At 39.1% G+C, this 16716-nt stretch overlaps 1 protein-coding gene across 2 annotated transcripts in view; it reads right to left on the minus strand.

Moving 5' to 3' along the window:
• FBXW7 (F-box and WD repeat domain containing 7) overlaps positions 1-16716 on the minus strand; it is a 1850919-nt gene that overhangs the window by 622885 nt on the left and 1211318 nt on the right. Inside the window, exon 1 of one of the 2 annotated variants that reach the window (XM_044062042.1) lies at positions 15711-15900. The exons of the other annotated variant lie outside the window; for it this stretch is intronic. Coding sequence (XP_043917977.1) covers positions 15711-15860 — 150 coding nt within the window. The 5' untranslated portion in view covers positions 15861-15900. Of the gene's footprint in view, positions 1-15710; positions 15901-16716 lie in introns of those variants that run through there. 2 annotated transcript variants of the gene reach the window in all.

Genomic DNA, 16716 nt, shown 5'->3' on the forward strand with positions numbered 1-16716 from the left:
TTTACTGATTATGTGTCACTTACCATTTTGATGTCTTAAATGCTAGAAATTAAAGTTATGTACTTACCATAATGATAGATCCATATTGTCTCATTTTTGTCCAGTTCAACACAGGCTGTCAGATCTGACCTCGGTACCGACTCTGAAGCTGTTTTTGTTTGCAGGGTTTTGACTACATCCTAATACTTCGGATCGAGTTTGTCCCTGTCCAACACAAAAAAGAGCTACTACTGTGTAATATGATAATAGTTGCAACTAAAATAAAGACAGAAAGAGAAGGCAAACGTGAGTAGAAAGCCTCCCAGTTATCCTGAAGTCTTAGGTGTCAATTTAGGAAGGGGGAAGGAGGTTGAACTAGATAAGTACATAAATTTTGTTTCCAATGTTGTCTACTTTCCTCTGATTCAGCATATGGGACAGATTCCCAAGTTGTCACTCTGGTTGATATCAAGGAAAGATGCTCTTTAGGATGGTGCTGTCAAAAGAAAAATGTGATCTGGATTGCACATCCAGTTTATAATGACAGACAAAAATATGGACTGTGGACCAAGTCACTGCAGCACAAAGGTTGTCAATGGGAAGTCTTCTAGAAAAGAATGTTGAGGTAGATATTACACTAGTGGAATAAGCCTTAGACTTAGATTGTACTGCCAAATTTTTTTGTGACAGACCAAAGAAATGCAATCTGACAACCATCTTTAAAGGGTAACTTTGTCAACAGCTTTACCAAATTTTGTCTTTGAAAAGCAATAAGTAACTGATAGGATTTCCTAAATTGTTTCATTCTGTGAAGATAGAACCTGAGCTGACGAACATCCATCATATGTAAAATATATTCACCTCTGTTTGTGTATTTGGGAAAAAAATACTGGTACATTTATTGACTGATTTAAGTTCCTCTCAAATGTCACCTTAGGGAGAAAAGACACATTACAGAACTCTCGTCTTTGTGAAAAAACAGATAGGGAGGTTTGCATGAAAGTGCCTGTAAATCCGAAATCCTCCTGGCTGATTTAACTGCCATCAGAAAAATGGGGGTGGGTTGGGATACAGCCTGAAGCATAATGGTAATATCCCGGGTCTATATTATATCATTGAACGCTTAAAAAAGCGAACGCTGATTGATCTACCTAATTTAAGCGAAAGCTTACAATCTCGAACCGTCAGATCAGCGATTTTTTTCCCAGGGAAAAAAAAAATCGCTGATCCAAAACACATACACACAACACAAGCACACCAAACAAACAGAAATCCACACACATACACCTAAAATCTGATACCTAACCCTACACTAAACTATGCACACACCACTAACTACCCACTTACCTTAACCCAAATCCTAACCCTAAGGTCCGTCACTATCGCACACTCACCTCACCCGCTCCCTATCGCACACTTACCTGAATCCGACCGGTAACTTTCCACCATAACAATGAAAATACCGAAGCAACAGAAACGGACAACCGAATTCTTTCCCTAGGAAAAAATTTGAGTTTCTGCTGCTTCGATATTTTGCATTTTCACGAAAATAAGTTCGATCAATCAGCGTTCGCTTTTTTAAGCGTTCGAGGATATAATATAGACCCTAATATCCCATAGGGGAACTGGGTTCACTGATGGTAAAAGAAAAGTCCCTCTCAAAAGGGGTTTAGAAATCTTTAGGGAAGCAATAGCCGAACCATTACTGTCAATGTAGAAGTTCAAGATAACTTCCATTTGAACACTGATGGTGGAATAACTAGAACCTTTGTCAAAAAGTTCAAATAAAAATCGTAATATGAATGAAACGTATGCTGAAAATGGGTCCAATCCTCTGAAGACTGCCCAGATAGAGAACCTTTTCCATTTACTGTGGTATACTTTTCTGTGGCTGGCGTCTGAGAAGCTGCTATGATCCTGACCACCACAGTTGGGAGTCTGGTGTCTTTGGCTATGGTCAATACTGTTGAAACCATGCAGTTAATTTCATGGACTTCTGGTCAGGAAGAGGCAATCCAGATGGGTGAATTAGGAGATCTGGATATTGATTCAACATCCGAGAGGGATGTATTAGTAGAGGCCTCAGGAAGGGAAACCATGTCTTTTGGGGCAATGAAGATCACCTTGGCCTTGCACTATCTGGATTTCTGTATGAAATTGTTCATTAGAGGTAAGGGAGGAAAAGCATACAGGAGCCTCAGCAGCCAACTGTGGACTACAGCATCCCTCAGTGATTGACCCTGAGGAGGGATCAGGGTGAAGTAACTGTTATTTGTGTGCTTGACCTATGAAGAAAAGATGTTGTAGCAAGGCTGTCCCCAGCGACAGAATATCAAAGTTGCTCCTGTTGGATTGAGGGACCACTCGTGAGGTTTCACAAAAACCCTGCTCAATTTGTCCATTGTACACTGCTATTAGAGAGTGGTGTGAAGGCATCGTCCTTTGCCAAACTCTCATGGCCTCTCAACACAGCAGGTAGGAATGGGTTCTCCACATTTGTTGATGTACCACACCATCATATTGTCCATCTGTATGGAAATCACACTCTTGGTGAGGAGATCCTGGAATGCCTGCAATGCTAGGAAGACTGCCCTCATCTCAAAGACATTGATGTGGAGACTGGCCGCTATGGGTGTTCAAGCACACTGGACTATAATTCAAAATGCTTCCCCCACCCCTAGAAGGGAGATGTTCGTTGTTACTACCACGACTGCACAGTCCGTATAGAACCGGTTACTGAAGAGGATGTAATCAACCAGGCAAAGTGACATCTGCAGATCTGACTGCGTTCAATCTTTGCATGTAAGGGGTGAGTGTTCTAAGACCATGGTACTGTTACGGCCGCTGGAGCACTCTCATGTGGTATCTGGCTAGTGGGACCATCAGAACTGTGGATGCCGTTAGACCTAAGAGGCATAAGATCAATCTTAATGTAGGGTTTGGGGTGAAGCACCCGCACGGATGCTAGATGCAAGGATAAAACTCTGGACTGAGGAAGGCTGGCTGGTAGGGTGGGAATTGAGGTGGCATACTATAAATTCCATTCAATGGTTTGGTGTCAGATGACACATGGGAAAAAAATGAAGTGATGTTACTCACCATAACGTTGCATCTGAGTTGTTGCCTTTCACTTGTTCTTCAACCTGTGGATTGAGATCCAAGGATTGGATCTGACTCGGCTGTATACTCAAGATCTAGGATCTGAAATCTGAGTTTCTTCCCATAATGCTCTGCTCTCCCCTCATCCCTTCAGATCGAGTTTGCTGCACAAACATATGCAGTATCTTTACGTGTATGTTTGTGTGTGTGTATATATATATATATATATATATATATATATATATATATATATATATATATATATATATATATATACACACACACACACACACACACACACACACACACACATACATACATCTCACAAAAAAAAAAAAAAAAGACAGAGGGAGACAGAAAGGAGTACATCAGGAGCTCAAGCAGGAAATAAGTAATCATATACATTATCTGCTAGGTCCTACAAAGAAAGGTAGGGGGATGGAGGGACAAAAGCTTGAAGAACAAATGAAAGGTAACAATTCAGATGGAACATTATAGTAAATACATAACTTTTTTATCTGAAGTTGTGGCTTTCGTTTGTTCTTAACCTGTGGGACAGGGTCCCCAGCTACAGAAATACTGTGAGGCCCTTATGGAAGGATATTCTGGAGCACAGCAGAACGAAAGGATGCTCTGTTCCTGGAAATAATGTCCAACTTGTAATCAGATATAAAGGTATGAGAGTTTGACCAAAAGATGCACAAATCTCATCAACAGGAAGTTTAGACCAAAAGCTGAAGATATGGGAGAGTGGGCCTTAATCCGACAAGGTAAAGGAATGCTCTTCATAGAATACACAAGTTCAATGCAGCTAGTGATCCAGCTGGCCGGAGTCACCTTGGAAAGTGTTTTCACAATTTGGTCTTCAGAAAGGAAACAAAAAGCTGACAATACTTTCCGAAATGTTTAGTTCTGTCCAAGTAAAAACGGTGCGATCTATGAGCATCCAGCATATAAAGCTGATACTCTCCTTTGTTTTGGAAATTAGGAAAAAATACAGGGAGATTAATAACCTGATTTATATTAGCCTCAGAAGAAACCTTGGGCAGGAAGAAAGGACTGGTATGCAATGCAACTCTCTCCTTGTGAAAAATTAAACATGCGGGCTTACAAGATAAAGCCTGTAATTCAGATACTCTGTTAGCTGAAGTGATGGCCACTAAAGACGGTCTTCCAGGACAAATACTTTAAATCAAGCCTGGAAAGAAGACGTAACTAGAGCTTGCAAAACCATAGTAAGGTCCCAAGGTAGAGCAGTATCCTTATTAGAAGGGCGAAGAAGAAAGGTACCTTTTAGAAAGCCCTTGCACAACTCAGATGAGGCCAAAGAAAATTAATTTTATCCCACGTGGAAGTTGGAAATGGCTGCCAATTGCATCTCAACAGTAGAAAAGCTAGCTCCCATTATGAAAAATGGATTCCAGAAAATCTAATACAGCAGGAACAGGAGCTGTAAAGGGATCCAGTTAGTTCTGATGATCTCAAATGGAGAACCTCTTCCACTTGCTATTGTATATTTTCCTAGTGGATAGTTTGTGCGCTGCAATCAGAATCTTCCTAACTGGGGATGAAAGCCCAGGAGTTCTAGTCATCACTGGAACTCGAGTAACCAAGCAGTTAATTTCGGGTTCAGAAGATCTGGGTGGAGATGTCCTGATGGGTGGGACAGAAGATTTGGAGAGGGATCCAGAGTCCTTAGTGGACAAACCAGGTTAGATCAAAGGAAAGGAATCCATACTTGTCAAGGCCAAAAGGGACCAATGAGGATTACTTTGCACTTCAACCTCTGGGCCTTCTGCAGAAATTTGGGAATGAGAGGAAGAGGAGGATAGGCATAAAGCATACTGGGGGGGGCAAGCATGGACTACAGCGTCTCTCGCTGACTGCACCTGAGGAGGCATATGGGCAAAGAACTTGCTGCATTTGGTTTTGGAAGGAGGCGCAAAGAGATCGCAGCAAGGTTGACCCCATTTCTGGAAGATCATATTTGCCACTGAAGTATTGAGACCACTCATGAGGCATCAGAATGGTTCTGCTGAGCCTGTCCACCAGAATGTCTTACTTCCCCTGGATGTGTGTTGCTATCAGAAAGCAGTTGGAAGGGATTGTCCATTGCTACAATCTCATGGCCTTTCAATGCGAGTAAGACTTGGTTCCTCCCTGTTTATTCATGTACAAAGACCCACTGACATATTGTCTGTCTGAACTGCAATGGTACCCATTGGAAGAGAGGACTGAAGGGCTTGCAATGCAAGAAGCACTGCACTCATCTCCAGGACGTTTATGTGCAAATTAGTCTCTAGAGGGGACCACATGCCTTGGACAGTCTGCCTCAGATAATGCCCTCCCCACCCAAACTGGGAAGTGTCCATGGTCACTGTGGCCGCTGGGGTGAAAGGATGAACAGTCGACCCTGTTCAAGGTCCTCCAACTGGAGCCAACAGTGAAAAGATTGTCTGCATACTCAAAGAGATTATGACTAGGTGATTCATCGGCTACCAAAGAAGGGGCCATTGGACCACTAAGGTCCACTGAAGTATTCTCATATGAAGGCATGCTATTGGGACAAGAGTAATCATGGCAGCCATGGACTCCAAGGCTCTTAGAACAAGACATGCCAGTGGAGAAGGAATATCCAAGATTTGTTTGCTATGGATTTTCATGGAGGAGATTCTGTTGGAGGAAGAAGAGCTAAGTAACGAGCTATGTCCAGACAGGCACCGATGAACTCTATTAGCTGCACTGATTGAAGCTGAAACTTTTTGAAATTGATGAAGATGCCAAAGGTTGAGACTAGTTGGAAAAGATGGTCTCTGGCTTGTAGAAGGCTATGACTGGTGTGAGCAGTAAGCAGACAATCATCCAGACAGTGAAACACATGGAATCCTTGCAGTCTCAGGTGAGCTGCCACTACTGCAATGCATTTAGTGAACACTCTGGGGGCTGTGGTGAGACCAAAGGGGAGTACTCTGACCTGGTACTGACTGGCTCCCAGCCGGAAAGAGAGGAACTTTCTGGAGCATCTGTTCATCTTGATGTGACAGTATGTGTCCTGAAGGTCTATAAAGCACAACCAGTCATCCTTCTGCAGGAAGGGCAAAAGAGACTGAATCATGACCATTCGGAACTTTGAATTGGCTACAGACTTTTTAAGGGTTGTAAGGTCCAAAATGGGCCTGAGATCCACTGTGTTTTTGGGCACTAAAAATAATCTGGGATAGATGCCTGATCTGGGTTGGTCTAGGGGGACACTTTGGATGACTCTTTTTGAGAGCATCTTTGAAATTTCTAAGGTTAGAGCCCAAGTCAATTTCTGCCTTAACCAGTACTCCAGTCATCTAGTCTTAAACTACATGTAGGGAGGGACTGAGGAGATATCTGAAGGAATGAATGGACAAAACTGAAAACTGTTGCGATTACAAATACCTAGGAAGGTCCTTTTCTAGGGAAAAACTACTGAATCTTTCTTTGAGAATGGTCCTCAAGCACTATAAGCTCTGGCTGAGAAACAACCGTAGAAGTTTGAGTAGCATCACAAAATTTCTCAGAAGAAATATCCACCCTGGGCCTTAACAAAGGCAGGGGAAGAGGGAGGGTTTCTCTCTAACAAGATGATAATAAAAATTCCTATCCTCTTTCTTGCTTTTAGATCGAGTGGCATAATAAGCCAAGAAACTTTTAAGAATGAAATTATTTTTTCTTTACTGCAAAGTCATGGTCCAAAACTTTTAAGATATTGCAGCTAGCACTGAAGTGTTTCACTCCATGCATACCTTGCATAAACCATAGATGTCTTGAAGGGGAATTTTAAGTCCATTTCTAAATCCTGAGACCATTTTGGTATCCATTTCTAAATTTAACAAGAAGAGAGGACTCAAACTAAGAAACAGCCAAGGGAGCAAGATAAAGAATATGACAACTCAGTAGATAACAAAAGTCCTAAATTAAAATAAAAACAGCACATATAAAATGTAAACCTAATGGAAGTGAGGAGAAAACACAAAAAAACTATCATAAATAACAAATGATGACCAAATGTTAAACTGAAAGATGTGTCCGGAGAGAAGTCTGAATTTCAGAGGCATACGGATAATCTGAAAAATAAAGCTACAAAAATTGCTGAAAATGTTCTGGGAGTACTTCTCAATGCTTGAAGAAACAATTTCCAAGACTTTTAGGGCATAAAGTTTCATATTTCGTATAACTTTTGCTTCAGTACTAGTGGCAGTTTTTATTGGTTACAGCACTGTTCACATTGATTTCGTGATCAAAATGTTTTCACTACAACCACCAAAATCCTTGAAGCTGAATGGAAACTTAACAGAAAGTCTGGATTCCAAATTCTGTCTTGTTTCTCACTGTGAATGAAACTGTAGAAAAGTCAGCACAGAAGGTGTTATAAGAGATCTGGGAACACAGGTTGACAGCAACCTCTCTTTTGACCACCACATTGCCACTGTGGTCAGAAAGTCCTTCTGTGGGGCACATCTCATTACTAAGGGTTTTGCATCCAGGAAGAAAGAGGTCATTGTCTCCCTCTACTCTTCCCTCATTAGGCCAATCGAGTACAATGCCCCACCTGCAACAACTGGAGAGGCCGCAAAAGTACCTCACAAAGAGGATCCTTGGCCTTAAACACTTGTCCTACATGGACAGACTCAAAATACTCTCTCTCATATCGTCTACTTAGAGGTGATCTCTACTTGACTTACAAAGCCGTGTCTGACCCAGCTCTGTTAGAAATACTACATCTACATCCCAATCCCTCCGCACCACATGCTCCAGAGACCTCAACCTCATTACCACAATCAACAGAACATACTTGAGGGACAGGTTCACAGCCCAGAGACTGCCCATGCTATGGAATAGACTTTCCATACATGTCAAGCAGAGCACCTCACTGGCCCTCTTCAAGAGAAATCTTGATGAGTGGATGGGAAATAGAAAAATTCACCCCAGGGATCACTCCAGTGGCTCTATTCGAAAGAGGCACTGGGAACTAAGGTCAGGTGGCACAATGCCAGGGTAATCCTATGGGCTAGGACTGTAAAGGCTCCAGGGCCATTAGCCTACTACACAACTATGAACCTATAAAAGAACCACTAAGCAATGTTCCTTCATAGCTTAAGCAAGAAAGTGATTAGTTACTTGACACTTTTAACTTTAAAGACAAGAAAAGAGGTTTTTTTTATTGAGACAAGGAACAAGCACACCATCAGCCAAATAATTTTTCACTTACAATTTATTTTTCACTATAAATCAAGGATTCGTGAGTCAATGGATGCTTATGTGACTGAACTGAAACACAGCAAAAAAAAAAAAAAAAAAAAAAAAAACAAACAGTGGCCTTGATGTTCTGAATATGAATCTCTGCTACGAGATAAAACTCTGTTGTGGTATAAAACACAATGAAGTCAAATGCAGACTACTAACGTTAATAGACTTGATGCTTGATACAGCTCTAGGTGTATAAAGAGGGAAGGAGCTTTCAAATATGCATCCAAGACAAGACTGAGGAATTAAATGTATGCAATATAAAGTGTGTATTCCGAAATGAGGGCAAAATGAAGCTCAAAACCAAGAAAAAAAAATCAAAATAATTATAAGCAACCAGGTGGCATCCAAGAAGGCACCTGCTAAACAGACATCACACCTGCTGTAAATAATGCTGCAACAGACATGAGTAAAGCACACTGCAGTGCCCATTAATTGAGCTTACATGCCAAGTAAAGATCATGGCCATTTCACAAAGATGTGTAAAAGATGAAATGCTGTAGCAATATTTGCATGCATTAAAGGAAAAGTAAAAAAAAAAAAGAACTGCATAATATGAATGCAAGTGAGACTGTAAACAGCAAATAAGATGACTTTTGGTCAAAAAAAGTCTATCAAGAGAAGTAAGAATACTACATTTAAATTTCACAAAGGAGCAGAATATAATACACTGTCCGAAATTATATTAAAGCTACTGAATCTATTAAATAATGTGCATTAGTCTCTATGCATTCTTCAGATGCATTCTGGGCAGGAACTAGTATATATTAGTCAAAATTCTACATAATCATAAACACAATCAAGATAAACATGAATTATGTTTTGTAACCCACGGTGGTGGTGCTGAGGTAGTGTTGTCGCCTCACAGTAAGACGCTGTCCAGTTCGATTCTCAGTTAGAGCGTCTTCTGCATGGTGACATGCGTGAATGGGCGTACCTTCATTGAAGGTTGTGCGTCAGGGCTGGTAACTCGGCACGTAAAAATCAGCTACCAATCATTAGCGTACCGGAGTTCCGCTGTGGCGACCCCTAACCGGGAAAAGCCAAAAGACACAACAAAGCCTGATGGCATCAGAGAGGTTGTAAGTATACAAAACAGCCACAAAGGCAGCCATGACCGTGTGCATGCTCAAGAAGGCCAGCATGGAGATATATATATATATATATATATATATATACACATTCATAAAGGTCAACAAAACAGTGCATCTGAAAGTTTAACAGAAATGTCAAACTAGTCCTGAAAGAACTTACTAAAAAGGTGCTGAGATGACTAATAAAAGTAACAGGAATAAAGATATCACTGCTTCAAAGTACTGATGACTTCTTGTAAGCTATTCTGATTTGCTTACAGTTCTGGGCTGTTTACCAGGAGATAATCATACTAAAATTTCATCTTAGACAATGCTAGCTATGCATACAGAAAGAAGAGCCAATGCTGTACCCAAAAGTAGAATTAAGGAACAGATGAACTGCACAGAAGAATTCAGAGTAATTATTAAGGAAAAAGAACTAAGTGAAATGTGAACGGCCTAATAATAGTTGTGAAGCAAGACAAGCTTAGAATACAGGTAGATCCTAAAGAGTTAAACAGATGGTTCTTCATTGTGCTTGACTAAATTCAAGCTACATGAAACTAATTCACAGCTTTGTACATTTAACATCCTCAAGATAAAATACAGGTTCCTAGGATTGCCTTCCACAATCTTACTCCACACAAGATACATTTCAAACAGCAATCGCTGAAATAACTGAAGGTGGCCAGTGTAACTGCTGATCTACAACACGGATCTACTGAACAGGAAAATGACTTATGAGTTAAGCTGCTAAGGAAAATGGCTAATGACTTAACAGGGTTAAACAAATTAAGCAAAGGGCCCTGAAACTGAAGATGAATAAGTGTTAGATCTGAGTTACCAACTCTCAAGTACATGGCATACTGACAACATTAAAGCAACCAGGAATATGGAGAAACCTAAAGGGAGCTCATATTTCCAAGCTTGTGACAAATGTCATGGTTAACAAAGCTGCCAAAAAGTTAGCAAGATAGGTGCTTCAAGAAGCTGCTAAAGTTAATCAATGAGATATCCACTTTGAAAATACATCTAGTCACATTTCAGGTACAGGACAGTCAACTAAAGCTTGAAACAGCATTACTGCAAGACGAAGACTAACAGAATATGAACCAAGAGCAGTGTTGAGGTCTCCCAAATTAAATGATTAAACCAATGAAAAAAATTGGCCGCTGAGGAATCTATTAGCCACTAGATTATATCTAACAAGTCTGTTCATAAAGCATCAGACATACTTCAAAGAATATTGCAAAATACTGACCTTCAAGTTTAGAACGCAACAGACTGCTAAATATTAATTACTGAATACAGAAATGTACCTTTGCAATCTATGGGACGTCTACCAGCACATTTACTAATTGACAAGACACTGTAAAACTGATCTACCTAGTACCTGAAAACAGGAGAAATACAACTGAGCTGCTGAAGGAAAGGCAACCCAAAACAGAAATATTACTAGAGTTCACCTTTCAGACTTAAAAAAAAAAAAAGAAAAGAAAAGTGAGAGAGTAAAATAAGTAAGGATCACAGAAGAGGAATGCACCTTCTCCAGTGGCTACTCAAGCAGATCAGTCTTACCTTGGTCATGATCTAGACACAGTTATATAAAAGAGAAAGTACATTTGTTCAACTATCAGAATTCTAGTGTGTTACCTCAAAGATATGACCTGATGAAAAGCAACACTACCTTCTCCCTGTGAAAATTACCTCCAGAAGGCATTTTTTAAGCTTAATATCGAGACTGAGAAAATATGAAACTGACTCAAAAACAGATGTTATACTAGTATTACTGTCCAACCACCTGCTACAGTGGATATTACTGAAATTACTAAACAACCCTCCTTGAAACAATACTCAAGACATGATGACTGAGCAAAAAAAAAAAAAAAAAAAAAAAAGGAACATAAAGACTGTGTGCAACATACAGACTCTCTCTATGCATTCAAGTTATTTTTCAAAGCAGTTCATTTTGCTGTATCACATTATCACAACAGCATACCTCTTAACCTGCAGACATTGAAAATAGGTATATCCAGCCAAAAATATGGAATCTAATTGGCAAAGATATGAATAGCAAATAACAGATAACTCTTTCTGCTTCCAAAAGGAATTTGGGATACTACTCAACATGTTTAAAAACAGTTTGATAACATAATGGAAACATACAAGGAAATTATCAAAGAGACTGTGTAAACTCTGTAGACTTTATTGAACTATACTGCAAAATTGGACCACACAATGTCATTTATTTGTGTCAGAAAAAGGGAAATGTAAAATGTGCGTCTTCTTTCTTTAAATTACTGTTGCCACTAGTATGTTGGTCACACTGTGTGGTTTTCTGTGGACTACTCAACTTCAAAAGCCACATGTGATGAGGGGGATTCAGAAAACTGTGTGTAGGGGCAAATCAAGCCTGAAAATAGTGGCATACCTCCAAAAACAGTTCATCCTATGCAGGGATAAATCAGGCCTGAAAACTGAAACAGCTAAGAGGTCTGCACAAGACACACGTATAATCTAGCTGTAGACATCTGCAATCAATGTATGCTAATGTAGCCATTTACACTAAGCACAATTCCTTAGAGAGTAAATGGAATGTAGTAAATACAGACACAGTCATTATATAGTGACAACATGGGAACTGCATCTTTAAGAGGAGTTACCAATAGCTGTGTCTCTGTACCACGTGATTTCTTCATCCAAGCAGTTCAGCAAAAAGCGTCTTTCCCCTTGATTGTGTGTATGCTTTACAGTGCATATAATACCAGAGTTTGTAATGGACCACTTCATCTACCCGCTTAAGACAAATTACTTCATTTTGGAACTGCTATAATTTGTACTTTTGGATAAATGAATACAGAGATCACAAATTTGAAAATAATTTCTTATAAGGGTTGCCCTTGCTAGCAGGCTAAAGTAACACCTGAAAAAATAAACTCCAGTAATGTTTTACATTACTAGAGCTGTGTGCTAATTTCAGATAAACTGAAGAAATAAACACATTTTACATTTCTGAAACCTCTTCATCCTGCTGGAGGTACAAAATCTTTCTTGTTTTAAGGAAACAATCCTTTTTGAAAACAAACATGGTGACATTTTATATATATATATATATATATATATATATATCTATCTATATATATATATATATATATATATATATATATATATATATCTATATAAAATGTCTTTCGGCTTTTCCCGGTTAGAGGTCACCACAACAGAACTCCGGTCCGCTAATAATTGGCAGTGGATTTTTACAGTGCAGAGTTGCCAGCCTGATGCCCAACCTTCAAAGAAGGCACACCTATTCATGCACGCACCTACCTGCATGTCTTTAAAAGTCACTCGATCGGCCACTGCACCACAGCGGATATATATATATATATATATATATATATATATATATATATACACACACACACACAAACACACACACAAACACACATACAGAATCCTCTCCAATTAATATATGCCATGCCCTTTAGCTTACTAACAGGAATAACTGTCTCTTGGTCTACTGAACCTCTTCTTTACTGAATTCTTTTGTGTGCCATCTGATGAAGCACTGCTAGGTCAGTTTATTTCTGGGATTGCTTTAGCAGAGTTGCTTAAATTTGTTCCTGCTCATAAACTCTGCGCTAGTTTGAATGATAAATTATTATAGCAATAACCGGCAATGTGGGTATGGTATACTGAAGATTTACCCACGGTTGGTGTGGTTTATTCACGAGGGGATAGCCTGAGTGATTAAGCAAAGACAACCATGGGTAAGTCTTCAATACACCACATCACGGAGTCTGTTATTGCTCTTATACAATGACATTATTTAAGAAAAAAATTACTTAACTTTTCTTAAATAATGTATTTGTATGACGGCTCCATTATATCCATCCGCTTTCCTTGGCTATCTTGTTGCTTTTTTGAAGTACTGCGCATGCATATCGGACTTTCGTTCCCATGTTTACGCATTACATCAGTGCTGTGTGAGGGCTGCTGTGTATAGGAAGTAACGGAGAAAGGAAGATTTCTGCTACTTTTTTTTTTTTTTTTAATTAAAAAAAAAAAAAAAAAAAAGATACAGGGAGACTTTGAATGTATAGGTGATCCGGGACATAGAAAATAAAAGGATAATCGGGTACGTTTCTCTAGTTTTGCATAATGTACCCGATTATCCTTTTATTTTCATCTGCCCTCTCTCTCTCTCATTGGTTTCAAGTCTCCAGTTTTCTAAGTTTATTATTATTTTTTTTCTTTTTTTTTTAAGTGCAAGATAAGTGAAATTTTTATAGCATATATTAATAGAAGAAAGTCCGTGCGACTGGACCTTTATCCATTGGTATATGCTCAGATTTACAATGGGCACGCTGGTTGGGCTGACCAATCAGCATGCTACTTTTTGAATGTTAATGGCCAGTCACTGCATAACATCATTTAATTTTATGCTGCAACAATATTCCCTTTTACAGCATATCTGGATCAGTGCAAGAAGAAAATTAAACTTAGCACCATGAGAAAGTAGCAGGATATATTTATTTAATCATTTGCTAGCTGTTAAGGGGCTTGACCCTTGTGGACCTTTTCATCAAAAACACAGGGCACTTAAGCAATGAAAGCCAATCAACATGTACGTATGTGGGAGGAGAGAGAAAACTAGAAATCAATACAGAAAATCAAAGAAGCAAACAAACTCACTGGGGAAAGAAAGAAAAAGAAAAATTCATTCTGTAGCTGAAGTGAATCAGGTGGCTGTATTTTTTTTTAAATAACTTCTACAAAAAACGTACTCTATGTCGAGATTGAATATTCCTTACAACGTAACACTGTAAAATGCTTACCAAATGCACTGGCAACAGCAAAGACTCACTTCCAATCCAACTGCTTGAATACAAACCTTGCCACATATGTTTAAAATGTCTGAAAGGGTCTGGCTGCAGATAACACGTGTACTGAACAAAATCAAAGCACTGGGACAGGCCTCTCTTCACACTAAATTCCACTTTCTTTAACAGTCCATTACAGCACAGCTATGGATCACCTGCATCTTTGTGATAAATGGTTACAGGCTCTTCTGATAATCAGCCCTCAAAAATTTTCCAAGAAACCACTTCTGATAGCAGTGCATTCAGAACCAACTAATGCAATATTGAAACAGCTAACACAGACATGTAAAAAGCCAAATGTTATGACAATACTATGAAAACAATCTAAAATGGATTACCAAACACTTAGTAATTTTGTTAGCTAACTGAAACAGGGGAAATGAAGTAGCACACATCCAAAACGGGCTTTGCAATGAAGAAAGAAAGCTAGATCCATTGAGTTTTCTCTTACTTTTGACAGGTGCACATCCAATACTTAAATTCTTAATTATGACAAAACAATGTACATTGCAGCTTCTTTTACCCAATGTGCAATAATCTTGAGTACTCATGGTACAGTTTCCCCATTTTCTTAACACTGCTATGATATCCATGCATTCTGCGGTTTCAAAAAAAAAAAAGAAAACTTTCAAAACTTACTTAAGTGATGTACAAATCATTAGAGCACTTCAATCCCTATGATTTACATGCAATTACTGTCACAACCAGTTAACTAATGAATAATTTAATTTTAGAGGCACTACAAAAACACATGAGCATACAACTTAAAAGGTACAATCTACATGCAAGTAGGCTGAAGGCTGCAGGTATTACACTTTACTATCACCAATTCCTTGCTATAAATTTCCTGTCTGAACTGGGAGACAATGTTACCCTACGGAAAAAGAAAAAATAAAAAGGGCAGAAAATAAAACTGCAGAAACAGCCCACCTTCATTATGCATACACTATTTATAACTAGAAGCTAAACACAGAGAAGCAAACTAAATACATTAGAAGGTACATTATTTATGGAAGCATACATATACAGACTGAACAAGGCTTAGCACACATACAATCAAGCACAGGCTGCTTACGAGGCGTGACTGATCAAGTGATAAAAACAGCATCATACATGCATGTCTCAATAAGGCACTGAAGGAAATGCACTTGAAACTGTTAAGGCATAAAAAGCAACAGCAAAAATAAAATTATTTGAACTTAAAATGACAGCAACTGAAACATCAAGCAAGTTTTTAACACTGTTCTAGAAAATAGAAATATTAAATGTAAGAGAAATCACCAGTCAGTAATTCAAAGATGTAAATTAGAGAGCCTGATCTTAGACTCGTACGTTATTGAGGGTGTGCATAACTAAGAAAAAGTTCCAGACTCTGTTTTCACTCAGTCTGCCTGGTACTTACCCTTTGGCGACAGAATGGAAGACCCTGAGCGATGATACTAATGCTAAACATCTTAAGCATAGTGTGCTGTGGTAAAAGCTTTTTGCCACTTTTAAGACTGGCAACAGGTAGTAACCCACAGTCTACAGAAGCCATTTCTGCTCCAGCCATTTTCTAAAGTGCTGCCTTCCATACAAAACACTCCCTCAAAAATGACACAGCACATATACAAAACTGGACAAAGTGCCACTTCTCTGTCACAGCAGTGAAAATGCAAGGTGGGCAACCAACCCCCAACACTCAAGTCCTGCTGCTTTCTGTTTCACAACTTCTCCTTCGACTGCAAAGCCCACTTAGTTGATCAACTAAGACCAGTGATCTCTCTAGCTAGGAAATCTAGCCTGCTCATGTTGCTCACATGGCTGTCTGCTGCCGCCAATCAGACTGTTAGTGACTACAGCTCAGAAAAGCTCTGCCTGCCAGTTATGCTAATCAGCCAAGTAATACGACTTCAACTACTGTCCAGAGTGCAATATCAACGTGACATATCCCTTCTGTGTGGTACTCTATCACAGCAGGGCAAACAGCAGATAACAAAAACGCAAGGATTTCCTCTTCATAATGACAGCACTAAAGAAAATGTAAATATCATACCTGCTTTTCAAAGGAAGTGAAAAGCTTTAACATCAAACAACGCAGTACTGTTTCTGGTTGCAATACATTTCCTAAAGATTTAATTCTGTATAGACAGAAGCTTTTACCTTTACATGTATATTGGTCTACCAAGACACTCAAAGTCAGGAGCATAACATAATAGTGCAACAGTATCCCATTATCTGTCCATCCCCTAAAGTCAATCATCCTTTGAGGGTCTCTTCTCCTAGCCATTCCTATCCCTTATACCTGCTTTCCTTCATAATCCTTTATTTCTTTCTTCACAACTCCCTTATTATTAACTGTTGTCCCTGACCTTGATGCCCATCAATATCACCACATTAACCAAAGCAAAGCTGACCAAGTGTTTCCA

This window comes from Protopterus annectens, chromosome 2.part1, assembly GCF_019279795.1.
Source record: "Protopterus annectens isolate FY-2018-M chromosome 2.part1, PAN1.0, whole genome shotgun sequence".
In the NCBI taxonomy this organism is placed as follows: domain Eukaryota; kingdom Metazoa; phylum Chordata; order Ceratodontiformes; family Protopteridae; genus Protopterus; species Protopterus annectens.